The sequence below is a fragment of the Pelecanus crispus genome, chromosome 4 (genome assembly GCF_030463565.1).
Source record: "Pelecanus crispus isolate bPelCri1 chromosome 4, bPelCri1.pri, whole genome shotgun sequence".
Taxonomy (NCBI): domain Eukaryota; kingdom Metazoa; phylum Chordata; class Aves; order Pelecaniformes; family Pelecanidae; genus Pelecanus; species Pelecanus crispus.
Genome location: NC_134646.1, coordinates 76623133 through 76650309, shown reverse-complemented (window position 1 = coordinate 76650309; position 27177 = coordinate 76623133). Strand labels below are relative to the sequence as shown.

Genomic DNA, 27177 nt, shown 5'->3' with positions numbered 1-27177 from the left:
ATTAACTAATGTTTTTCTGAAAACTGTCTTGGAAATCTGTTTCATTGAATACAGGACTATCGCACAATTCAACGTCATTTTATTTTCCTGATTTGTTATAGGAAACGTTTTAAAATACAATCAGCATGATTTATATGAAATGATCTAGCTTTTCTGGTGAGAGATAATTGAGATCTAATCTGAATCCCTGACGAACCACAGCTTCCTGCATTGGCCTGTTGCTATGGGTAACATAAAGGGAGTAAAATAGAACTTCATACGAAATGCCTTTAAACTTTACTGGCATGTACAGGCATGGAACAGGGTTGAATTTTTTAGTTTAATCTTTGAGAAGCTGATGTGTTAAGGAAATGCTTTTTCCATATTAAGTGAAGATGAATTTAGGAAGAGTACTGTTAGGAAAAATAACTGCTGTTTCTTACGAAGAGCGGGTAAGTGATATGAATTATATTTAGCTAAGACAAGGCATTGTTGCAGTGAGAAATTAGAAGAGGCTGTTGTTATTGGCAAGAAATTAGGGAAGAATGTTACCAGCTTCAGAATGCTTTATGCTTAGCCTTTAAGCTTTTTTTTACTTTAAAGTATTTGAGTTAAAATTCCTTGGTAAATGCAAACATTGGGTTTTATTATCAGAGAAGAGTAAAGGGAATCTTACTGTGCCAACTAACATTCAGATTTTGTGATGTATTTATGAACTGTGCCCAATATGTATAAAGCTATAAAATCAGCATGTTTATAATCTGTGCCTATTTTTTAATTCTGTGCAATGTATTTTCTGTATGCTTTCTGTACCATTATATCAATATTATATCTTTAGGTAACACTGTATCTATTTTGTATATATCTTTACCAAAATAATTTTAGGGATGGATTTGGCATTTAAGGCACTTTGCTTATATGTGATCAGATTGGTTTTGTTTGGGGTAAAAAGTTGAACATTTATTTCTTAAAGGAATTCCCAATGTCACATCATTTACTGTTCATATGTTGTTTTTATAGATTCAAATGTTGGACAAAAATATTTAACCTTTAGAGAAGAATGTATTCAGTAAAATTACTGTACAGTAGTTGTACTGAATTTTTTTTCCTTGGGAATTCTTACCTCTGTAACACTTTCGTGTTAACTATTATAAATGCACTTCTTTAGTGGTAGAGAATTGAAAAGACAAATTATATAATAGTCCTCCTTTAAGTGGCATTCTGAGGGGGCATCCTTCTCATAGAATTCTAAATCATGAAATTAATTGCAGTAATACTTTGAAATGAGGATAAAAATACTATAATGTTATTCTAATATTTAGGTAAGAAGTATATTTGAGATCATTTATTAGAAGGAAAGTCTAGCAATAATTTATAAGTAATATGGCTTTATTTTTTATTTAGAATGTTAGAACAGTGTATATCATATTTTGAGACATGATCTCCCTCCCAGAGATCATTGGAGTTCATGGCATTTGTACAGTGTTAATGCTGTAATGTATTTAAAAGGATAAAAATACATGTATGTAATGTAAGTCCTGGAGTAATGTGGCTGAAGATCTAGGGACATAATTCATACCTTGGCAAAAGGAGACGTTGCTTCAGGTGATTTAATAAGGAGTTTGAACAAAGCTAGATGCAAGCAGAGTCGACTGAGTGATAGGCTTTCCCTGAGCTAAGTGACCCAATGTTTGAAAGTTGGCTGTTTGTATTCAGTCTGTAAATCTTCAGTGCTTCATCTCTTAAAGAACACAAGTTTCCCAAACTTATTTTGTATATTGAAATCATATGAGAAAATCAGTTTAGAAGGTTGGTGGAGCTAGGTATGCTATTCCAAGCTGAAAGGCTTAATTAGAGGGGCTTTTGTAAAATAGTGTGTAGTACAATATTGCAGTAGGTGAGTCTAACAGATTCTGAAGGTAGCAGTCAGAGAATTCTTTGGATGCAGCAAAAAGTCGATGCCTGTATTGGAAGTAAGTGTACTTTAGAAAGGACACATAGAGTGGTCATTTTTAATCCCTTTTTCTCTGAATGTTTCTGGGCACCCAGAAATGAAATGGGTGTTTCTGTTTAGTCTTTGATTTTGTCGTCGTTAGGGTAGGAGAGAGGAATAAGTCTTCACTTTCCTTATAGATTTTATCTCTCTGCATCTCAGAAGGAGTTGGAAATAGGTACGTCTTTTTTGACTCAGGAAGGCACTCACCCACATTATTAGCACAGATGATTTCATGTTGCTCCATTTTATTGCTAAGGCCTGGCATTTCCTAGTGTGTGTCACCCCTCCCGGTATCCCCATCTTTCCCTTTGTTCTACTCAAGTACTTGAGCATGACTTTGACTTGAATGACAAATCCTGAGGTGGAGAAAAAGGACATTTTTGTATTGTGTTGTCTGGGTAGTCTGTACGCATGGATTTATTTGCTCAGTTTTTTGTCTGGGATATGGGTGGGGTATTTTTGGGTTTTCTGCATCATGGTATTATGGCAGACTTTGACAGTACTTAGTTTCCTGGGACCTGATCCATGTAAAATGGAACATGTAAAAAGGAACTAAGTGGATTTTCTGGATAAGAGTTTCTGTCAACTGAAAGATGTCATCAGACTAGTTTCATGCAGCAGTGCACACGTCTAGCAGGTTAGAGACCAGGAAAGCTAAAAGATACAGGCTGTTTCAGCCCTGTGAATTATTTTCTTTTATGCCCTCTTTCCCTTTTTACCCTGTTGTTGGTGCAAGATACTATGTTGTCTATTTCTATTCTGGAAAAAAAAATTAGGTACAGACAGAGTAGTTTTCTCCCTGTTAATGATTGCAAGCTAATACTCTTTTTAGATTTGTTGCGAGCAGATCCTGAACACAACATCCAAAAACTCATGGGCCCTTCTGGTTTTTCCACCTAGCAAGAGAGATGATACAAAGAGAAATTTTACATGTTTTCTCTTAATCAGAACTTCATGCTATCTAACATATGCTGAAGCAATCGCCAGTTTACAGAGACCTAGAACATCTTTGATGGTGTGTGATAGCTGGGAAGCCACTGTTCCGCTTGCTGGCCCTGGCACTGAGCTCCTCTCTTGGATCGCAGGATCCAAGCTCTTGCCCTGCAGTCTAGGGAAGGGAGTTGCATCCTCCACCTTTGGGGGGGTTGTGTGGCTGTGTACCTCAGCTGCTAATCCAGCTAGCTGAGCACACAAAGTTCCCATGAAGAGATATATACTGGAAGACATTTTAGTTTTCCTAAGCTAGATTTATTTTTTTAAATTTTGGTAATTAGCTACCATCAGACTCCTGGCATGTACCATGGGCTTTTTCCTAAACCAGTTTGGAAGTCAGGGTAACTTGAAGAACTAATTTCAGTTCTTACCTGGTTGTGAAAGATTTGAGGGTTGAATGCAATTAGATTTTCTCTCTGGGTGATAGTTCATATGTACATTCACAAAATGAATAAATGTATGTCCTGTCATTTGGAATGAAATACTGAAATACTTTTTTTTTATCTTCACATTAGCTCTAACTGGCACAGGGTCATACGCTATCCTTCTTCATCTTTCAGAAATGGCTACATGCAGGAACTGTTCGATGTTATAGCTTTTTAATACATATGGTTTTTAATAGGTAGTTCTTAATACATACATGGTGTTAAATTTAATCAAATAATCAAACTTTATAGTAGATCAGATTTTGTCCTGAAGAGCCTCCAGTGGTGGTAAGCGTGAGTGCTGAAGAATGAAAACAGTCCCCAACATATAGTGAAATTTTAAAATGAGATCATCATAGTATTTAAAAAAAAATCTGGTCTTGCAACTTATACCTTTGGACAAATCTAGACAAGTTTCAGCTGTTCAGAAGAGAAACTGCTTTGTCTAAATGTGGACTGCATGCAATTTCTGACAGGTTTATATTAAGCTTTCTAAGTACTCACAAACATGTTTTGAACATATTACTGTGAATTCTTACACAATAATTACAAGCTTTAGTTTCTAGCTGGTTTTGTTGAATCAAGTGGATTTAGTTCAGTTACATAGATGAATTTAAAGAAATATTCTTTAAATATTATTCTGTGATCTACAGAAGTAAACTGATAATGCTTGGAACATGCTGGGTAGTTTTAGTGACAGTCATGTAAAAAAAATACCATATAGTTGGAATATATCAAAACCAAAGGGAAATTTGAACTATCTCAATAGCACAGAAGTTGGTGGTTGATATTTAGATAAGAAATTCTGTTCCTCCTATGGGTGTTTTGCTAGGTTGGTTTTTTTTGGTTTTTTTTTTTTTTTTTTGTTGTGGTTTTGGTTTTTTTTTTTTTTTTTTTTTTTTTTTTTTTTGATGTTCAGACATAATTATTACTAAGGCCTTGCTTGGAAAGGTTTTAAGATGTTGATACATGTAATGTAATGTGCATTAGCCAAAGCATTTAAAATAAACACACAAAACGAACCCATGGTGTGTAGACAGCTCACTGCATTAACTTAGCTAAATGGATTGAGGTAAAACTGTATCTCACTGTCCACAGAACTTAATTAAGTAGTTACTATTACTGTAATGTTTGAGCTTTTCTATGAAATCGCATAATTTTTCCTTTAAAATTATATTTTACAATTGTTAACTTCCCAGTTTTTGAAAAAAGTAGTGTAAATATTCTTTTTACTGTCAGGAGAATCCTGTTCATTCTACTCGATACCTTTCAAAAACGTGAAGGAGAATTGTACTTGGTGTTTGAGTCTAGATTCATGTAAGCTGCCAAAGTAAATGGCCGTTCCTAAAATGTATATATTTTGAAAGTATTTTTATTTTTTTCTGTCTAATGTGTAAACTGATAACTGTTACTTTACTTTGAGTCATCCTTTTCTTCATTCTTTGAGAAATCACATTGAAATTTTTTATCTGTCAGCTGTTCTGTACAGTATGTAAGAAATGAGAAGCAGTCATATTTATAAAACAGATTTCAGAAATGTAAATTAAATTTTCTAAATTACAAACATGAATTAAGTTTACAGCTTCTGAATGCATAATATGCTTGCTAGACTTACGTGCAAATTAGAAGTAGAAAAGATGTCCTAAGCCTCACTGAAGAACTGTACGCAAAACAGAAGTACTTTTTTGATACCTGAAACAGTGCTATTAAAAAAAGTGAGAGGCCTGGATACACTTGATTATATTATTATGCTTCACAGATTCAGAAGCATTTATTTTTGGGTAGTTAAACAAGAAGTGCCATAGTTTTTTTGATCTTTTCCATGAAAGCTGTATTTGTGTTTATCTGAACTAGCACCAGAGGAATGATGTCAATAGAGACTAGTTTAGACTTTCACAGTTCCAGAATACTTGTATTAAAAACTAGATCAGATCCTCTGCTGCTGACGGGAGTCGTGAGGCCACAACAGTTTATAACAAGAGATGTTCTTCAGGTAGCGTTAACAGCAGTATGAGATGCTGCAGCGGAATAGAAAAGAAAAGAGAAAGAAAGGAGAAGATACTCTTCTTTTAAGGACTACTAAAGGTTTTTGTGGATTTCAAAGGGGAGAGGGAATATTTGTTGCCAAAGCTGGAAAATACAAACTATGGAGAGAGCGCTTTTCTCTTGAGTTGCGTATATATGTATGGTTTTTTCTTCTGTGTGGTTTCCATCTTGAAGAAATTGTAGATACTATAGGGCATTCTTTCCTAGCTTTTTAAACAGCAGCACAAAATAAGAGAGTTTCTTTTTAACTATTTAGAAAGTTACGTAAAGATTCAAGGACACTTTAAATGACCAAGAAAAGATTCCCCAAACTAAAATAATAACAATTTTTAATAGCCATTACAAATCAATACAAACTGAATCTAAAAACCAGCTGTCCTTCCAGTCTTTCACTCAGCTGAGTGTCAAGGTGCAAGCACTGGAGTATGTTTGGGAAATGGTCACTTACTTGGTTTTACAGAAATGTTAGCTGCCTTGAGGTAATTCGTGATCGACGTTTAGGGTAGGATAAGCACATAACATCAACATTTCACTAGAAGACTAATTGTCCTTGAAAACTTGATGTAAAATGCTAGTAGAGATAGTGAGAAGTTCTTACCTAGCTTATTGGAAACACTCCTAACATCCTTTTGGCTCTGTGGGAGTCAGAAGTGATCGTTTTCAGAGTCATCTGACTGACAAAGTACCAAATTTTAATTTTGATTCCGCATACCTCCAGATATTGCAGAAAAACAAAGTATATGAGGTGGTGTTTTCATTTTAAGTCTTTGCAGGTCAGTTTTAAGGTATCTGCTTTCTCACATATACCAACCTATTGACTCTGCTCATCTAAGAAGGACTGTTGGAAGCAGTGTAGCTACTCACAGCAGGAGGTACTTCGTCCCGTCAATACTAGTGGGATCAAGTTCCAGGACAGTGGTTAAAAGGCCTGCGGGGATTTTCATGGTGGGGAGGAAACACCTGTGAGAAAGTAACAGCTGGGTTCTTTAGAATTTCCTCTCTCATGTCATCTGTTCTTAATAAGATGATAAAAGTAGCTAACACTTCAGATATTATGTGAAGCTCAGAGATTTCTAATACTTACCATGAAACTTCAGTAACACTTATTTTTCTCTTTCTTATTGCAGTCAGCAACTGTTTCTGATGGAGGTAAGCTGAAGCTTGTTTTTACTTTTATAATGAAAAAGAATGAATTTTCCACATTAAGCAATGTAATATGTGGTAAATAAGGTGGTATATTGCAAGATGTGAGTCCGAAGTGGTGCAGAACTCTGTGACTTTATTGGGAACTGTGCCAATGAAAACATTGCAGGATTAGGTTCACGTATTTTCACTGATTCATTTGCATAATATGCACGTTTTTATTATAACTAGGCTTCTTCGTTCATCATCATTAAGAGGCAGAGCTGGCAGACTTCTGTATAATTGGATGGTAGCTAAAATCTTGTTCTCTGTTTTATTGTCCTTCACATACCCTGTTTGCTTTTGAAGAGATGTGCTCTGGCTCCTAAGTTGTAAGCTATGTTGGTGCATTTGTTGAGGTTGAAATTTCTTTACAGTGTGATGCATTTTGAGAAGGGGGTAAGTAATTTGATATTTGTAAAATCCCAGCATGGAGCTTTTGCAGTTCTGGAGTACTTCTAAGTAAACTCCTCTTTAGGTCACCTAAGCTTATTTGTTTTGATTTTAACATGGCTTTAATGTTTTAAAGGACGTCCACTCTTTGTTAAACATTAGAAGATGATTTCTCTGAACCTTTGAAGTTAATTGAAACAGTTTAAGTATGCTTATAATGGAATAAAGGAATTTATATAATTTAGGGTATACAAGGGATGGCTTTTATCACTTGTCTTGCTTGGCAGGACTTGGTTCACTTGATCCTGCAGAGAAACTCACTTATGTACATCTTATTACATTTGCTATTCTTTGACAACAGTACAAGACAATGTTATTAAATTAAAAGGGGACAAACTGTGTTGCTCTAATTAGTGCAGTGAAATTGAAGAAATATTTTGAATGGTAAGGATAATTTTTTATATTACATGCAAATTAAATGCAAAATTAGCAATACTATTCACAAACCTCCATCGTGTCCTAATTTCTGATTCCTTGCAAAACTAAAACTACAGTTGAGAGAAACACTACTGATTTGGTTCTTTTGACAGAGCCATTTTCCAATGGCTGGCTGTGTCAGGTGTTTTCCTTCTGTACTGCTGACAGAGTCTACTGCTGTAACAGTACTTCTGTCTAGGTGAGAAGATAGGCTCTGTAATTGTCCCTGTCTTGTCTGCAAAGTGACAAAAGAAGGAAATAGAAAATAATTGTCTCTATTCTGCTTTCTATTTCTAAAATGCAGCCTATGTTTTTGTGGGAAAAATGTATTTTTTTTCCCCCCAGATGTTAGCTGTTTGATATAAAAATCAAGACAAAGCACAGACTTTTTCTTTGTGTATGTAGTTGAATTAAGTTCCAGGTGCTGAGGGGCAAAAAATTTGACTGATCTTTTTTAGCTAAAATGGAATGTACTTGTGTCTTGTCTCCACAAAGGTTCTTGTTCCATGCTAATGAAAATCGTTTTACTTCTGTTGCCTATCCAAACTTGGAGTTGCCTGTGATAGTACTCCTTTGATAGTCATTTGAAGCTTTTTATGCTTCCAGCTGAAAATTTATTTTAAAGATCTGATTTATTTTCAGTTCTTCCAGTATGACTTTTGTGTTTCATTCCTATTCTGTAGGTAATTGAGTTTTCACCATTAATTCTATACAGTTTTGTGAAGCCATGAAATCTAAGGGCCGTGTAGGTTGCAGAAGTGAAAGAACAGCCAATAAGTTATATGCATTTTTCTGCTGAGTTGTATGACCTGTTTTTTCAGCTAGTGCTGAAGATTTAGCATGGACTCTCTCTTCACTGCTAAATGCTACTTAAGAGGGGGGTGTAATTTACGTTAATAGCGGTAGTTGAACTATACTGAGTAATATCAAATAAATGCTTAAATACATAGAAAGTGGATTGGAAAAATAAGAACCAGAGAGCCTGTAGCCAGAAAAAGTGAAATGAAATAAAATCCTAATTCATTTCACTTAGAGCTGCATTGAGTAAAAAGCTGTGATTCATGTCTGAATTACATTTTCAGGCTTTCACTTTTATTGAATATGTCACAGCACTGAAATTTTTCCAATCTTCTCTAATCTCACTAATTCATTAATAGATCCACAGATTTAGACGTTTTAGGGCATGTCTAGATTAAAGAAATTTTCACTAGTGTAACCATTAGAGTAGCAGTGCATACTTCCCTTCCTAGACTAACTCTTACTATTTTGTAAATGTAAGTAGATACCATAAATACTGTTGTTAAGCTTTAGTCTGGGAAGGGAAATTTATGTATAAAAAGTAGTTATTCCGTGTTTATATACATCCCTTCAGTATAATAGGAGGCATGACAGCTCTCGGTACATTTTCTTTCCAAGGTCAACGCAGCCTCATGTCATATGGCTTTTATTACATTACAGCCAGGCACGGGAAACTGTCTACCCCTTGTTGCATTTATTTTACGTGGTAACAGCTTGTGCAAGGCTGGGACGTTCTCGTCAGCCAAAACTGTGCACTTGGGCTTTGCAAGATAGGTAACATGTACAAGATACAGGTACTTGAATTAGTGTTGTTTCCGGAGATGCCGACCAGTAGTAACTCTTTAACTGTAATAGATTTGCTTAATGAATTGCAGACAGTCGGAATGCAAACTGTAATAATGCTTAGATGCAAGATCACTGCTACAGATCAATTAATCTGCAGCACCTATGCTCTAGGGGTAGCAGACACCATTTTATGTTACTAGAGTGACCTGTAATTAGCAGATTTCTTCTACTTCTCATCTCGGAACCTGTCCATTCCTGCTGACTGTAGGAATAGTGGGAGTGCGTACACAGCATGCAGGCTGTAGCTGATGTTTTGAGCACTGCGCCATCTAAATCATCACGGGATGGTCAATAGTCCCCAGCTAATGTCTGACTTTGGCTATTGGTACCTAGGCGGCATTTGACAAAGGGAAAACCTTAAGGTCCAAGGACATATAATAGAAGTACATCATCATTCATCTCCCAGACAGACAGGTGGTGAGGTATCTGAGCTTTTGATAATACCTAGGTCAGTTCTTGCCTGCTATTCCCTACAGAGATCAGTTCCACAAAGCTGAAGTCTATTTCCAAATACTTAAGCGTAACAGATACTGTATGCATGTCTTTTTCCTAAGATACTTTGCTGTAGTTTCTGCTGATTTTTATTTTTAGTGTTCATCGCCTGGAAAGAATTTTCATAAGGAAAAGCATTATTAAAAACTTTTTGAAAGGAATCTGATGTTTACAACAATAAATAATGTAAAACTGTATTTTAAAAAGTAGCTAAAGAAGGTAGAGCAAAAAATCCACGATGAAGTCCAAACTAAAACAAAACACTGTTTACACTTCTTACACTATAAGTACAGAGGGATTCTTTTCCTCCAACAGGTATATGACTTGCCAGCTACGTTGGCAGTGCGTGCTTGCTGTAGCTGTGTTCCACTGTAACATAAATAATTCAAGTTCCTTTAGCAGCAGTGGCAAAAGGTCTTTTCTTTAAATTATTTATGTAGCATTTTATAATGCTTTGTGTTAAGTATACTATTGCTTTCCTCTGCTTGAAGCCATGAGGGTAAAGAATCAATTTGTTTTGAATGCTGTTAGAGGCTACCAGGAATTGCTAGGGGAAGTGTGTTAGCTTCCCTTATCCCAAAGTTGCAGAGGAACAACGTGCCATACGGTAAAACTAATTTGCATCCAATGGGTTCCGGGACGTTACAGCTGAACTTGGTATGGATTCAGAAGGATGGCTTTCAGTCAGTGGCTTGAAGTATTTGATTAAATGGCACCACAGTGGTTCTTACCAGCTTTATCCAGGTAATGTACTTAGTGATAAACTGGAATATCTTAATTTTATGAATTTATGCATTTTGATGATTTCAAGGAATACATGTAGCTTCTCACAATAATAAAAAGTATTTGTAGGTTGAAAAATACGTATGAACAAATGCATACAAAAATATCCTTAATTAATTGTATTCAGACTTACTGCTTTATGTTATTTAAATCAAAACTTTCAAAGCCATCTTATCCTGTATACTTTCAAGATTTTAGCTGATTAAATGCCTGTGTTTTCTTTACATAACGATGGTTTTGTAAAACAAACCAAGAACCTCCACAGCATGTGTAAATACAAAAGGTGTAAAAGATTGTTTTTCTGCAGATCATTCTGTGTCAATTCTTTATTTGAAGAAGGAAATAAATGAAACTGAGTGAGTTTGCACAGAAAGTGGTGCTTCCTCGCTAGGTGTGGCGGTTCTTGAACAGAACAGAAATAAATTTAGGTCCCTGGGATTCAGGATGCTTGAGTGGAGCCTCCTCTTACAGGTAATGCAAGATGAGTCGGTGCTTCCACACAGTCAGGAAAAAGGGAGGCAGGCATTAGGAAACTTCACCACACTGCTGAGTCTTTGGTGCACCTGAGTTGGGGTTTTCACAGTAAACTCCTTTGGCATCCTGAGATTCCCAGGAGCTAATCTTTTTTTTAACACTTAACAAGAAGGAGGAGGCCACTTTGCACCAACAGCTTTGCGGTTGGAACGTTTGAGGGTGGGAATCGGGGCTCTACGTTTCCTCTAATGATCATCACACAGGGATCATTAGACGACATACGTGAGTCGGTTGGAAAGTTTCTCCATTCCTGCTTTCCGAGGTGGGCTGTGTGCACCTAGGAATGCACGACTCGTGAGACTCGGGAAACCTGACACGGAAGTCTTACATTGGAAACATTCCTCCGCAAGGGGAGCGGAGCAGAGTTACAGCTTACACAGTCTTCATTTAAGCGTGATTTGGATAAATTGTTTACTAGTGTTATAGTTGGTGGGATTTTTTTCTTCCCGTCTGACCTTTCTTTTTCTCTGGTTCTAAATGGTATACCTGCATTAGGTTGTAACTCTTTTAATTGCAACTGGTCGTATATGTGGTAAAAGAAACTAGAACAACTAAGCCTTTTCTGGGAAACAACCTTGTTCTGTGCTGGTTTTGGGTTTCTGGCAGGTACCCCAGCAGAAATCGGTACAGATTTTAAAAGCAAACTGACTGCATTTTTGTTTTAGGGAAAACAAAGCAGTGTCAGGGTTAAGTATGAATTCAAATAGTTCTTTCTGAAAAAATCTGAATTAGCTAAATAAAATCCACCAGAACAGAGACAGTTTACTGTGAATGAGTAATCCCTTAATGCTGCTTTAACACTTTGGAGGACCTGTGCCAGTAGCTCTCAAAGTTGTTGAAAATGCAGTCTTACTTTGGTTCATTTGTTTTCATGGGATGTCCAGAGTCGGCAGCATATCAGAGGAATGAGAGCCCAGTGTACTTTAGAGCACATGTAACTCTGACAAGCTGGCGAGAGCGAGCAGCTGCTAGCAATTAAAGGTAGTTAGCAGGCACCCACTGGTGTAAACACTCAGAGACTGTAATTGCAGTTTGGTCTTCCTGCCTGCCATAGGGAAATGGAAGAGCCGTCACCTGGAGGGAGGCAGGCGAAGCTGGCCTGCTAATGGCTGCTGTGCCTACCATTTTGCAATCCCTTCGGAGTCCTAAGGCGCTGTGACTTGTGGGTTTAGAGTTGAGCGCTTCGTGTGGCTACTCCCTCATTTCCCTCTGTCAGCCAAGGAGGTTTAAATGATTTGCTATGTGGGATGAGTTTACCTTTCGGATTTTGCCTGAAAGGAACTGGGAAATTTTCATCACTCATCACTGGAGAACACTGGGGATTGAACCCTCTAGGAGGAAGGCAGTATCTGAAACTGTTCCAGATATATCAAGAAGTGGGTGTCTATTTATATCCTGGACTGTAAAATAAAACTTACCCACCTGCAGAGTTAAAGCAAAATACTTCAGATAATAAATTTTGATACATTTCTCTTCAGATTCACATTAGCTTCTTTCACAATAGTTTCACTGTGATGACAGGTATTCTCTAATGAAGCTAACAGTTGCCTTGGTTATGTGCTTTTGTATGTTTTAAAGCAAAAAATGAATAAATACTTCTTAGTAAAAAAGTTCAGCATTATTTGCTGAGTGTTTTTAATTAGCTTTGATTAATATGATGATTAGGCAAAGCAAAATATTTGTATACCTGATATGTTCTTATAGTCCTTAAATATTATCCTTGTTGAAAATTCAAAGTTACGTTTTCATTCCTCCCTAATCTAATTCTCTTTGTCTTGTCTTATTTTTGTCTTAAACAATAGCTTTGCTTACAGAAATTTGCTGTAGTTAACTGTTACATCTTGAGTAGATATTTCTAAGCTACAGAATACATTTAAAAATGAAGTTTCAGGACTATTTTTCAAGCTTTCTTATCTTTATAGCTATCTTTATAACTTTTTCCTGTGTTCATAACTATCTTTCAGTGGTCCTTTTTTTTCAAAGCTCATACATCCAGGGAGGAACAGTAATGAATGTTTTGCAACATGGAATTTGGAAATGCAGAGTGCTTTGAAATATATTGTTGTGGTTTAGCCCCAGCCAGCAACTAAGCACCATGCAGCTGCTCGCTCACTCCCCCTACCCTGATGGGATGGGGGAGAGAATTGGAGGAGTAAGAGTGAGAAACACTCCTGGGTTGAGATAAGAACAGTTTAATAATTGAAATAAAGTAAAATAGTAATGATAATAATAAAAATATAATAATAATAATATACAAAGCAAGTGATGCACAGTGCAATTGCTCACCACCCGCCGACCGATACCCAGACAGTTCCCGAGCAGCGATCACTGCTCCCCGGCCAACCCCCCCCAGTTTCTATACTGAACATGATGCCATATGGTATGGAATAGCCCTTTGGCCAGTTTGGATCAACTATTCTGGCTGTGCCCCCTTCCAGTTTCTTGTGTGCCTGGCAGAGCATGGGAAGCTGAAAAGTCCTTGACTAGCATAAGCTGTACTCACCAACAACTAAAAACATCAGTGTGTTATCAACATTCTTCTCCTACTAAATCCAAAACACAGCACTATGCCAGCTACTAGGAAGAAAATTAACTCTATCCCAGCTGAAACCAGGACATATATATAGCAGAAAAGGACAACTTGGGAGATCTTATAAAGTAGTAATTTTGTTGAAATTACTCCTTGCTTTAGTTAGGTGATTAACTGAGGGGAAAAAAACAAGAATAAAAATGTCTGTCTGAAGAATAGGCCCTTTCTTACTGATTCATAGAATCACAGAATCGTTTAGGTTGGAAAAGACCTTTAAGATCATCCAGTCCAGCCATTAACCTAACATTACCAAGTCCACCACTAAACCAATTAAGGGTAGAGTAGCAATTTCGTGTTTCCTGGCTTGGTGGCTGGATTATTTTTTAATGAAAGTAAAACTGGGAATCATTAAGATTGGAAAGGTCCTCTAAGATCATCAGTCCAACCATCAACCCAACACCACCATGCCCACTAAACCATGTCCCCAAGTGCCACATCTACCTGTTCTTTGAACACTTCCAAGGATGGTGACTCCACCACCTCTCTGGGCAGACTGTTCCAATGATTTGACTACCCTTTCCGTGAAGAAATTTTTCCTAATATCCAATCTAAATCTCCCCTGGCGCAGCTTGAGCCCATTTCCTCTCATCCTGTCGCTAACTACCTGGGAGAAGAGACCAACACCCACCTCACTACAACCTCCTTTCAGGTAGTTGTAGAGAGCAATAAGGTCTCCCCTCAGCCTCCTCTTCTCCAGACTAAACAACCCCAGTTCCCTCAGCTGCTCCTCATAAGACTTGCTTCCCAGATCCTTCACCAGCTTCATTGCCCTTCTCTGGAGATGCTCCAGCACCTCGATGTCTTTCTTGTATTGAGGGGCCCAAAACTGGACACAGTATTTGAGGTGCAGCCTCACCAGTGCAGAGTACAGGGGGAATTCAGTTTTCTCAATGAGTTTGCATATTATAATGAACTGTATATTTCCTTTTCCATTTGGCATAGAATTATTAAAGATACCTATTTTATTTGAGGATATTATTTTCTCACGTCTATTATTGCTAATTTTTCAAAGACGTGAATGTCTGCTTTTTTAAATCTCTTCATCACAGAATCATTCAGTGTAGCATCTCTGTAGTGCAACCTCTTGCTCAAAGCAGGATCGTTATGAGATCAGACGAGGTAGCTCAGGGCTTTATTCAGTTGTGTCTTCACAACTAATTAAACCTCAGATCACCTCTGTGAAGTAGGTGTCTGTGAGTACTACTATACCAATTTTACAGAGAGATGAAAAGAGTGGTGATTTGTAAAAGGGCATACCACAAATAAATTACAGGCTTGTGAGTAGGACCCTGTTGTATACAGTTCCCTCTTTTACTTAGAGCAGCCATTTCTTTCACCTTTACACTTCTGTGACCAAGTGGTCACTTCCTTAAGAATTTATTGTTCATGCTTTGTTTACTGATATGTGACAAAGATGATCAGGGTCAATACTTGAAATTATTACACTCGCGCTGCTACACAAGGTTGCATTTTCCTGAATTCTCTACGGAGACAATTGTGAATTTGTCTTTCAGAATACAAAAAAATGTCTGTTTTTCTGAGATCTAAAGAACCTGATCATTTCTCAACTTGGGGTCCCCAGATTATTGCACTGCGTTGGCTTGAGTCTGGAAGGGAGACAAAAATCCATGTTTTTGTCAGAAACCCTGATAAATTTAGGACCTATGGTTTGATACCTCTACTTTCCATGGATGAAGAAGGCATCCATTACTAGCTTATTTTCCTTGGTGTTCTTTTCCTCATTTGACTTCTTTCCTAAATTTTCAGTATTTCATGGAAATGAAAGATTCCTGTTAAAAACTTCACATACTCCCTGTCTGCTGATTTAAGAATGTATGAGGTTTTACTATGTCCCATCACCTAATAGGTTTTTTTTCCCCTCTTTCTGGTGAACAGTGGGTTCTTAAAGGTCTGCTTTCCTTGGATAATCTTATGAAGGATTGCAGTCCATGAGTTGAGGAATGTGAAGTCAAAATTTTGTCCAAAATATTTATTTTTTGAAGCCAGAAAAGAGATTTCCTTCTGTGCTGCCCTTTTTGCTTCTGGCAGTGGAACAGAAGAAAATTGGGAGATAGTTGGGGTTGCTTTATCTATGCAGGTGTTCCTAATAAAAATGGGGAGGGATGCTTTCTACTATTGCACTACTTTCAGCTTGAGCAGGAGTGTGGTAAATCAAGTAAACAATGCTGAAGAGTAAAAGTGAATAATATTTTACTGACAAATTGGTTCATTTTTTTCAACAGAGCTGAATAGTACTGATTTAAAAGACTGCATCAGTGAAAACAGCCTCAGTAGCAATGCTAGTCTTCCCAGTGTACAGAGCTGCCGACGACTTCGAGAAAGAAGAGTTGCAAGCTGGGCTGTTTCATTTGAGCGTCTTCTTCAGGATCCTGTTGGTGTTAAATATTTTTCGGTAAGTTTTGAGGGACGGTAAGAGGCCTTTCAAAATTGCTGCAGTAATTTTTCTGTGTTCTTTTTTTCTTGACAGTATACTTACATAGGGTAAGAGATAGGAGTTCATTGTTACGCGGTTGTTATCTGAGCATCTTTCGAAGTCTAAACTTGTTAGCAGTTGAATAGGAGTTCATGGTCATACAGATATTGCCATGCTTTTCTGGATAGCAAAAGTTTCAGATAAAAATGGAGGCTATACTTTGCTTTGTATCTGAACTTCTAGAAAGCTTCCCCATTTTATAAAACAATTACATTTGGTTACATTTGTGTCTGTAGCCTTTGAAAAAAGGAGGCGGCGGTAGTTTCAGTAGTTTCCTAAATTGGTAACCTGTTCACATTTGCCTACTGAAATGTTGGAAGCCATGTAGAACATTCTTCCAATGAAACAGTGGCTTATCTTCCTGCAAAAGGTTTTTAGAAATACTTTTTGGAAGTAATTAAGGTAGCTAACAGCACTGGTTAAAGCTGCAGCTTGCAGCAGTAGTGTTGAGTATTTGCAAAGCATAAATTAAGCTTCTTCACAGCACACTCATGAAGTTGTAAGCAGTATCATCTATTTTATGTGTAAGGAAATGGAGGTTTATACACTTCCGCATTGTTGCACTGAATGTCTGTTGCTGATTCTGAATCACAAGGACATTTTGTGCTGCCCAAATAATTTTCACAAACAGGACATAAACAAACCTATGGTGTAAGAGATGTAGATTGTTGGACTCCTTTACTTGATACAAATGTACATAAAAATATCAAATGAATGATAAGCAGACTTCCATATTAAATGGCATGGGGACCCAAAAAACCACGTTAACAGTGAACACCTGGTTAAAGAAACAGAGAAGATGAGAGCAAAGTAATATATCCTGGACGTTATATTCCCTGCCATTCCATTTTTCTTAGTAGAGTAGCCTAAGAGTTAGTAGCACTTCTGCTTAGGTACTGAGACTACTTCTCAAACTGAAAGAAAAATCACAATTTTGGTCTGATGTTAGAATCCACCTGAAAAATGATATAGTTTGGGAGTGTGCTACTGAAAGTTTAGTTGTCTTTTCTCATTACTTTTAAACCACCAGTAAACTTAGGTACACTTAAGAGTGTAAGCCTTGGAGTCTCGCATAAAGCAGAGTCATGGTGCCTAAAAAAAATGCCTTAAAAGGGAAGCTCATCAAGGCCACAGACTGAGAAGGGAGTCACCTATGACTAGCCAAAAGGTACAGATTTCTGCCAGTATTCAAGAACATTGGAGCATCAACATTTAATTTACCATTGCGTAGTAAGCATCTTGGTGTATTTGGGATTCAGCATGCATAGGCCTTTCCTGAGGACAGCTTTGTCACAGAGCAGGAACTACTCTCTAAGAAGAGGAGATTTTGCATGTTTTGCAAATACTCACATTTTGCATAATAGTCTGCTGATTAGAGCAGTCATCCAGGGAAGTGAGACACCTGATTGCAAGTTCCCTCCTCAAGTGGTTCAAACCAACATCTCCAGCTTCCCAGCCGTATTGGACAACTGCAAGGCTACAAAATGTTCCAACTGGGGCACCACGCAGTCTTCCTGATGAAGCTGAATCGTCGTGCAGCCAGCTGTGCCCAAATCACGTGGCCAGGAAGCAAGCAAGCAAGCAGGAGATTGACTGTAGATTCGCAGTGAAGACACTGAGCAGGGAAGTAGGCAGTTGGGTTCCAGTTCCTGCTCACTAATTTGATTCTCTTTTCATCTGTAATTACATGTAAAATGCAGAAATGTTCCCTGACTACTCTGGATTGCCTTTTATACATTTGGTGTCTCAGGTTAGGTATCTGAAGAACATTTAGTTTAAATTGAGAGATTGCTAGTGTATTTAGACTCCCTGTATTGTAGTTTATCTCCATTGCTTTCTTACAGTTGGACTCCCTAAACTCTATGCAAAACTTAAAAGCACAAGTAAAGTTAAGTTTTAAGTATTTCTGTGAAGATTCCTTTTACACTGCTTTCTGACACTACCTTGTATATTAAGGAAGCTTGAGTGATACCAGTGTGACATTTGAGTGAAGGTTGTGGCTTGTGGGCTGACTTAAAATAAAATTTCCAATTAAACACTGATACCTAAAGCTCTAAAGTGTAAACAAGCATTGTTGCAATTACATGAATGCCTAGATAATTTTTTTAGATGACCAAGTTAATTTTTTTTATATATACCCCCTTCCCACCCACCCCCAATGGTTAAAATGCTTTCAAGAAACATGCTGAGAGAATATTGAATTATACAGATTTGAATCAGGGACAGTTTGTGGTTGTACAATTTCTCAACTGAACGGGGACCCAGTCTTCATTTGGACCTTTGGATGCTATAATATAAATGTCCTGATTATTGTGTGTTGTACTGGGAGATTTTTTTTTTTTTTTCCCCCCTGTAAGAATGCATTTTCCAAGGAGAAACCACATCAGCAAGCAGTGATCAACAATTTTTTGTAGTTTCCTTGTGATGCAGAAAGACACTGTAATGAATACAGAATTGATTATGGGCACTGTTTGATAAACATCTACTCTATTATACTAGTAGAACTGCAATTAAAGACAGACGGTTTACAGTGTAATTTTTAAATGTAGTTATAAATTATTTACATTTTTATTCAAAGTTTGTTCACTAGTTTATACACTACTTAACATGAAGTTTCAAACTTCGTCTTTGTATGTGCAGATGATTTGATTGTAACTTGATGGATTCTTCTCAATTGTAAACATTTGAAAAGAAATGAGAAAGAGAAGAAGCACTAGGCATATATTGGACATGCATTGACTTTTACTTCAGAAGAAAACTGGACTGTGAAACTGATTGAAATGTTACCATTATGCAAACTTTAATATTCTTATCAAGCATTATAAATACGTTGTTTGAAATGGCAAGTAGCTTCTTTTCTTTATAAGATGTTTGTTTATTTTTTTATTTTCCCCCTAGGAATTTCTAAGGAAAGAATTTAGTGAAGAAAATATTTTATTTTGGCAGGCCTGTGAATATTTTAACCATGTACCTGCACATGATAAAAAAGAGGTAAGTCAATGTTGTATTTCAATAGATGGTGTTGCTTACTAGAAATTGGTACTTCTTGAAGATTATTGAAGTTATTGGAGCTGTGCTTGGTCTTTGTATGTGACTTCACTAAAATAGGGTTGGAGCCTCAGTCTAATTTTCTCAGTCCCCTGAGAGCACTGTCCCAGGCTTAAGATGTTAGATATATTTAGACTGCAGTGAAGTGCAGAGGTAGCTCTGTAAAAATGAGCTAAGGTATACTGGATGTTGAAAAATGGCTAGCTGCAGTAGCCCAGTGCAACGGAGTGCAGAGCAAGTTAATTTAACATGTCAAGGAGAGGCAAAAATTAGCTTCTGTTGTGCTCTTTCAGCTAGACTGCCTCCACTAGCCAAGATAATGTGTTTATAACTAACTTTGATATATCTGCTGCTGTAAGTGTAGTCATATTTATTCACAAATTATTAGAATCGCATCTCATCCTTTTAAGACAGTCCTGAGTTGGTCAGGCAGTTTTGGTGAATTTTGAATTTTGTGTAGGTTGGCAACACTTCTGTCAACACCACAGCCAAATCTAGTCAGGTTTACACTGTGGAAGCTGTTTCATCTTGCAAGTCCCTCTTTGCTCTTTTGTGGACCACTGAGTTTTTTTCCCCCCACTTTCTTGTGTCTTCAAACAGTGTATTTTCGGAACACCACCCTTAAGGGCTCTGAGCTCAGTTTGGTGTTTTTTCATTATTTCCAGAATGTGGGTGTTTCAAAGTACACAAGTTAAAAATAGAGCATGAATGTTTTTGACCATAAATATTCATATATATACTTACCTTTTTCTGACTTACAGAAATTGAAGCTTAGAGGATTTATTTAAATAGTAGCTGTTATGTAAAAGGTCTGAAATCTAAAAAATCTGTTCTCCTTTGTAAGCATTTGATGTGCTTCACTTTTATTATTTTTATTTTCATAGTTTGATTATTTTAATTTTTATTTTGATGGCAACTTTTACTGCTTAAGAAATAAGTGATGAATATTTGTAATTTTAAAGGAAAAACCCTATTTATATGCATAAAACTAACAAAAGCTGTTAAATGAAAAATGCTTGTATATTAAAGAAACTGGAATGGCTGTGTATTTTTGGCTGAAATATCAGTGTAAGAAATGCCTGTCTAAAAATACGGTTTTAAAGCAAACATACATTTAGCATTTCTTTTCTGTAGCTTTCTTACAGAGCTCGGGAGATCTTCAGTAAGTTCTTGTGTAGCAAAGCTACAACCCCAGTTAATATTGATAGCCAGGCACAGTTGGCAGATGATATTCTCAATTCTCCACATCCAGATATGTTCAAGGAACAGCAACTTCAGGTAATCATAGAAAACATGACTACTGTACATTTATGTCTGTTATCTTTTCCTTTGAAGTACTTCAGAATCTATAAAAGTAGTTTCACATGCTGTATATTTTACTATGTATAAAAAGACATTGAAGTCAAGATCATATACATTCTGTTAGCAGAATAGAAAAAGGCTGTATAATGGAAGGCTGCTTGACTTTTTTTCTGTACATCTGCATATGTGCAGAAAATTGCCATTAACTAAAAAATAAGATGAAAAATACTATTACTGAAACGAAGATTTAGTACAACTAAGTAATAATTCCATGTGTTTCAACACAGTTGCATATGGTGTTTGCATATGGTTGCTTATTCTTTTCTTTAGTGGGCAGTTGTGTACAAAAATAGTGTCTGATTTTGGTTAAAGTGGTTTGTAAAATAAGTCTGCTGTATTAAAGGAGTCCTTCCCTTATGCTTTAATAGAACTGTCAGACAAAGAGCTTGTTAAAACTGTTGGTGTCTGAAGACCTCTGAAGTGGAGATATTTTAAATAATTGATGTTAGGAAGAGAACAGTTACGTAACAACAGGATACACTTTACATTTTCTGTAGAATTTATGTTTCTTTTTTTCTCATAAGTAATCTCTTTGGTAACTCTCCCACCCTAACAATTTATTAGTAGAAGTAATTTTGAGATCACGTTCTCTAGAAACCAAGTATATAGCTTTAACTGCATAAGGGCAGCAGGTCGCAATCTTAGCGTTTGTGCAACCTCAGACCACATGCTTTGGGGCAATCTGAGCAGGTGGGTACGCCATCTTCCTCCATCTGCGAAGCGGAGATAGAAAGGTGGGTCTCACTGCTGGTCTGCCTTGGTGTGTGCAGGCTGCACTTACCATTTTCCCACAACAACTAACCTCAACTCTGAGTCTGTGAGATTGAGGCATTTTAATGTCTTGTCTGAGATACCTTGCTTCTCTGTATTTTACGCTCTTTCGGCAATACACCACAGTGTTTTGCTTTGAGTTCAGCAGAACTTAAGAACATTTCTGAGCTATGCGCATTGTGTACACTGAATAATTTGTTGAGCCTTGACCTGAAGACTACGTGTGCTCAGAAACTAGTTGACTTTCTGAATTTTACCGGTGTACCTGTGGTCAGAGGATTGTATCTACTATAGCGTGAGAGAGAGATTCCCCTTTGTGAGCAGTTTTTCAAGTGGGAAGACTCACTGACATCACATTGTCTCTTTGACACTGCATTGTCTGACACGGCACTGAGGGCACGTTAGTCTTTGTGCTGAGCTGTTTCAGCACGTTAAGCTGGCAAAGCTAACCCTACAAAAGCATTTTTTCCATAGCTTACCATGTGGAAAACAGTTTGTTAGAGAGCCCAACAAACATGACAGGTAGCACCTAAGAGGGAATGGAAGTCTACGGGGGGAAGCCAAGAATGTGGAAATCAGCATTCAGTTTGAATTAGGTTTCTGTGACACTGCAGCATCTTGCTGTTTGCCAGAAAAGCTTTGGGCTAATGCTTGTTGAGAAGGGTGTCTCTGCACAATCTGAAAAATGATTTCCATCTGCAACTGGGCCACTGTAGCTTAGTGATGGACTTCGCTGTAGACTTTTGGGGATGCCATAACCAGTTGGGTGGCACATACCATTTTTCACTTGTAGGGAATTTGTCATGTCCAAAGAAGGCGGCATTAATACTGGTTTTTCAGGTCAAGTGAATCATTGGAGAAGATACAAAGGTAAAAGTATGAATCGACTTAAAAGTGTAGGTTTGCAAAAATGGAACAAGAAATCCAAACATCGTTTAGCATTTAAGAAAGAACTTTTCTTCCTTTACTTTTATAAACTTAGCTTTGGCTAAATGATCCTTGGGCATTTGCTCTAGGCCTGGTATAGAGCTGCTTCCTTCCTATGCTGTTAAAAGATAGATGTTGGTCTTGCCCATAGCAGCCATTTTATGTAAACTGGTATTTTTCAAGGTCTTGATTTTACAGTACGTTGATTATTGAATCTTCCAAAGATACTGATCTTTTATTTTCCTGTATGGTTGGGCACACGAGCATTACATACTACTGTAAAGGACTCTTCGCTCCTCCCCACGTCAGTAATTAACCTTGTGTATCTTGTATCATTGCATACTGTTGCATATTGTGATTATATCATATTCCTGAGTCTTAGACCATAAACTTTTTTCTTTTTCACAGCTACCTTAAAGCACACTTGTATGATTTGATCCTGTCACATACAGTACTGATGTAATAATCTTTAAAAAATATTTTAAATGGCTAGCTTGCTACGTGCTTTGCATAGAATGTACAAAGGCATAAATGCAGTAAAAGATGGTTATGAGGATGGTGTTATCAAGACTCTACAGCAACTCAGCTTCTCATTCATTTTGCACAAATCATAGCATTGTTCTGAACCTGTGCTAAGGAAATAGATCAAATTATGTTTCACTTTAAATTGGTGCAGTGTATTTCACCAGGTCTAAACAAAGTCATGCCTACTGCTGTTTACAGGTTAATGTCCCTAAATTTTGTGGGAGTTGGCTGTTGCAAAGTAGCTTCATTTTCTTGATGTGTCATTTAAGCTTATGTAACTATTATCCATTGCATTTTAATTTCAGATATTTAACTTGATGAAGTTTGATAGCTATACTCGCTTTCTGAAATCCCCCCTTTACCAAGAATGCATCTTAGCTGAAGTAGAAGGTCGTCCTCTTCCTGATCCTCAGCGTGTTCCCAGCAGCCCCACTTCTAAACACAGCATCAGTTCAGAGAAGTCCAATATCTCAACACCGAAAAAGGTTACCTTTGCATTGTTGTTATCTGAAAACTATGTTCTTAAATAATGTTTTTCAAGTTTTTTAGAAGATCAAAGATAATATATAAAAACCCAGTTAGAATGTTTGTTTAGTGGTGCTGGCAAATATAATTACAAAATCTTTGTGTACTCAGGAAAATACTTCTTTTTTTTTTATCCATACTTTGAATCATATTTCTAGCTATTGACTTCCTGAATATAATTTTAAATCTTTATTTTATTTAAATATATGTGTAGAAACAAAAAAACAAGGATTATTTTAATGCATCTGTGCAGAAGCTTATTTTGATTGAATATTGGGATTAAAATGTGATATTTTAACCTTTGATGAGAGCAGACATTTTATCAGAAGTTTTTGGAGAAGGCAAAATCTAACTCATTTTTGCAGAGGATAGTTTTTTTAATTTCTTAGCCCCTACTGATCTAAGATAATTCTGTGTAAAACAGATACAGTTGCTTAAAAATTAGACCTGTAGTCTTACTGATCTCCTAACGTTATTTAGAGTTTATTTTTTCTTCATGTAGATAATACCACCATAGTATTACATAACTGTATGGGTAAATTATAATTTTGCATTTTTCATGTCAATCACTACACATTAGCCCATCTGCTATTTTTATGATGAGGAACCTTTTTTAAAGTAGCATTTAAAGGAATACTCTAATAATCTAACAAGAATAGTAGCTTGTTAAAAGCAAGTTTAGTTTAACATCAGACATTCCTGATGTTTGTATTCTTCAGCACTAATAAATACTTTGGTTATACTTGTAAATGTTAAACAATACTTTGTCATTGTCTTTAAATGCAGTTCATGTTCAAGCCTAGCCTAGGAAAAATACCTGAAATACCGAAACGAAATTCTGTGATTCAAAAGCAAGGCAAATGGCCTTTCCACATTAACTTAGGCATTACTGGTGAGCTGTGGAGACTTCCTTCATGTTTGCAGGAGCTCTCTGTGGCTGGTTTCCAGCTACCATTTTGTACTCCCTACCAAGTGGCACATTTCCATCTATGTATTTCTTCTTGTTTCCACTGTTGTTTTGGTGGTTTGGTTTTTTGGGGTTTTTTGTTTTTTTTTTTATTGCTACTGAAAAGCATCATGGCAAGTACACTTGTGAGTGGGGTAAAGACGACAGCTAACCTGACCATCACACTCTCATTTTGGGAAGAAGTGTGGGAGGGTTTATTTTAGATAATTTTCTTACAACTGTGATCCACCCAATGATTTAGTTGTGTTTTGTTGATAGTTAAGCGGTAAATCAAAATCAGGAAGATCTTTAAATGAAGAGTCAGGAGAGGAAGACACTGAGAAGAAAAAAAGGGGAACATTTTTCTCATGGTCAAGAAGTAAGAGTTTGGGAAAATCACAGAAGAGAAAAGAAAATGGTGATTATCCAAATGGTGGGTATTCACATTCCACTTTGTTGCAAAGTTGTTTCAGCAATAGATGTGACTAATCTCATCCTATTCAGTTTGCATCTAAGTGCATCCTTGAGTGTGACAGGGAAAAGAAACTGTCAAGTCAGAATGCTGTAGCGGGCCTGGTATCACTGGAAGTTTTGTGGAAGCAGATGTACAAATAAATAGATAAAAGTGGGAGACTATTTAAATTTCATTTTATAACTTCCAAGAGACTTTTTTCCTGCTTTCCAGTAGACTCTGCATTTCTGTGCAATTTTTATATTGCTTGAAAATTTGCTTACTGTTTTTATAGTAAGATAATTTCAACTTTTTACTGAGAAGTTCAGGAGCTGTACATGCAAATAGTGCTATAGTTACAGCTATTTAAAAATTCCTCCATCTGCATTATCCTACCTTTCTCTTATTAGTACCACACAGGTATGTTCACTTTTGAACACACACACTGCCTGTTTCCACCTTTCCTGACTAAAATAAAAAAGAAAAGACAGAGTTGTGAAAACCCTTGTAATCTGCTGTTTTGTTACTTAACTGTTTTTGAGAGTTTTAAGGAAGAGTTCCCCTATGAAAGCGCCTGTACATGGCCTCTAGAGGAAGAGATGAGTTTTGCATGAACTTATTCCATTGAGTTAAAAATAATAGAGAAATTCCACTGAAGCACCAAATTTGGACCATATTGTTACTGTGGTTTACTTCTTCTCTATTTTCTAGTAAAGGCCCAGACCCACAAGATATCTTTGATCAGACGGATAGTTTAAGTGTTCTCATTATACTCATATGTGAAGAGACATGAGGTGTTTGCTAAGATTGTAGACTTCTGAAAGTGACTAGTGATTGGCTTAGATTTTAGTTTTCTAACACCATACTTTCACTTTTAAAAATATTTATCTCTCTTCAAAATATCTGAAAAGGTAGAATAATTTTTCAATTTGTAAAAACATTTTAAGATTTGGTTTGGTGGGTTTTTTTTAAAATATAAAAGCAAGTGGGCTTATTCAAGGGTTACATAACTAGGAATTATTTGACCGTATATTGTTTTGGTTTTCCCTGCTTCAGTTCACAGTATAAAGATTTGGTGTTTTTTCCTTTTAATGAAAAATTTATTTTTCTGACCTGAGGAGCTAATATTTGAAATAGCTTTCTGTATTATAATAAATAATAAAAATGAGCGTTTTTACTGATTGCTGATTCTTTCCACAAACAGATTCTATTCAGTCCAATGGATTATCATACAGACGGGAATCACAAGGCTCCATGTCATCAACTGCTAGTCTTGACTTGGTAATGGCTGGCTCTTAATAATGAAGTAATGGGGAAGCAGCGAAAACAGTGAATTACTAATTTTCTAAGTAGTGTGAAATAATTTGTTTGAAGTAATACTTTGAGAAAGGGTCTTTAAGTGATGCAGTTGGGGGGGAGATGTAATATTAAGCAATTTTAGAATACTAGAAATGTAGTACAGGTTGTGTTCATGTATTGTTTCTCATTTTGTCCTTGTAATAGAAAGATAGCCTTTGCATCTTGTCTGTCTGAACTTCAAGCACCAGTAAATTTCCAGAAAAAAAGTTTGCTTTTCAAAGGGAGCTACTCTAGTGCTTTATAAACAGCTTTTGCTGCTTACCAGAGCTTTGAGATTCTGTTCTGAACAACCACATGTGAAAGCTTTCCCTCTGCTTGACCTGTATGCATGTTGTGGTAGGCTGATTTCTGTGGTACCAGTGTCTGTTCATGCTTCTTCCCTCTCCGTTTCTTTTAAAGTTGTGAGGAGAAACTCACTTCTTGTCATTATGACTTAACTCTTCTCCTAAAACCTGAGAAAAGAGAGGTAGGGAATTTCATTGCAAACACTGTGGTTTTTGCATAGTATGTAGGAAAATAATCAGTGAAGATGCTGTGATTTCTAACCATCAAGTTCTACCTTCGCAGTGTAGAACTAATGAAATGCAAAATTAAAACAGTATTAATAACAGAACATAAATGTAATACTTTAAATTTATTTTAACTACAGTGGTATGGAGGAAGAATATAAAAAAGGAAATTTTTAAGTTTATTTGGAGTCTTGATATCCCTCTAGTAGACTAGATTCTAGCAACTATGTAATTTTGCCTATGCTACAAATGTTGATCAAGGAACCAAGCATGGCAAAGTCATGTTTATTTCTGTTGCAGAAAAGTCTTATTTTAAAAAACAGAAAACGCAAAGTCTCCCTAAAGCAACAACCCCTCTTTTCTCTCTCACTCCAACCGATTAAGTCAGAAAGTTACTGTGATTTGGATGAGAAGCAGCAAGTTAAAGAGAAGAGAAAAAGCACGATGAGTACCCTAAAAGATTGTTGAAAACAGTATTTTCGTAGTGTCCTTTTAAGTTATAAGTGAGCTTCTTGTTAAAATTTCAAAGATACTTTTGATATTTCATAGTAGTGTTACTATTCTGTTACTCTAGATTAAAGGTTAATGCTGTGCCCTTTAGCCTTTACCCATAACATTGTCTGTTTTGTTCTCTTTAATAACAAAAAAGCATGGTCATTAAGTGAATTATTTTAAAATTTTAATTTCTCTGTGGTGTATTTGTATGTGCAGCATTCAGATTATGTT

The 27177-nt window shown here is 36.5% G+C and overlaps 1 protein-coding gene across 5 annotated transcripts in view; it reads left to right on the top strand.

Moving 5' to 3' along the window:
• Nucleotides 1–27177, top strand: part of RGS12 (regulator of G protein signaling 12) — an 82604-nt gene that overhangs the window by 32596 nt on the left and 22831 nt on the right. For all 5 annotated transcript variants that reach the window (XM_075709188.1, XM_075709189.1, XM_075709187.1 and 2 more), the window contains exons 3-9: nucleotides 6567–6588; nucleotides 15778–15947; nucleotides 18927–19019; nucleotides 20211–20354; nucleotides 22967–23146; nucleotides 24412–24565; nucleotides 25788–25864. In XM_075709188.1, the coding sequence (XP_075565303.1) occupies nucleotides 6567–6588; nucleotides 15778–15947; nucleotides 18927–19019; nucleotides 20211–20354; nucleotides 22967–23146; nucleotides 24412–24565; nucleotides 25788–25864 (840 nt within the window). The remainder of the gene's footprint in view (nucleotides 1–6566; nucleotides 6589–15777; nucleotides 15948–18926; nucleotides 19020–20210; nucleotides 20355–22966; nucleotides 23147–24411; nucleotides 24566–25787; nucleotides 25865–27177) is intronic.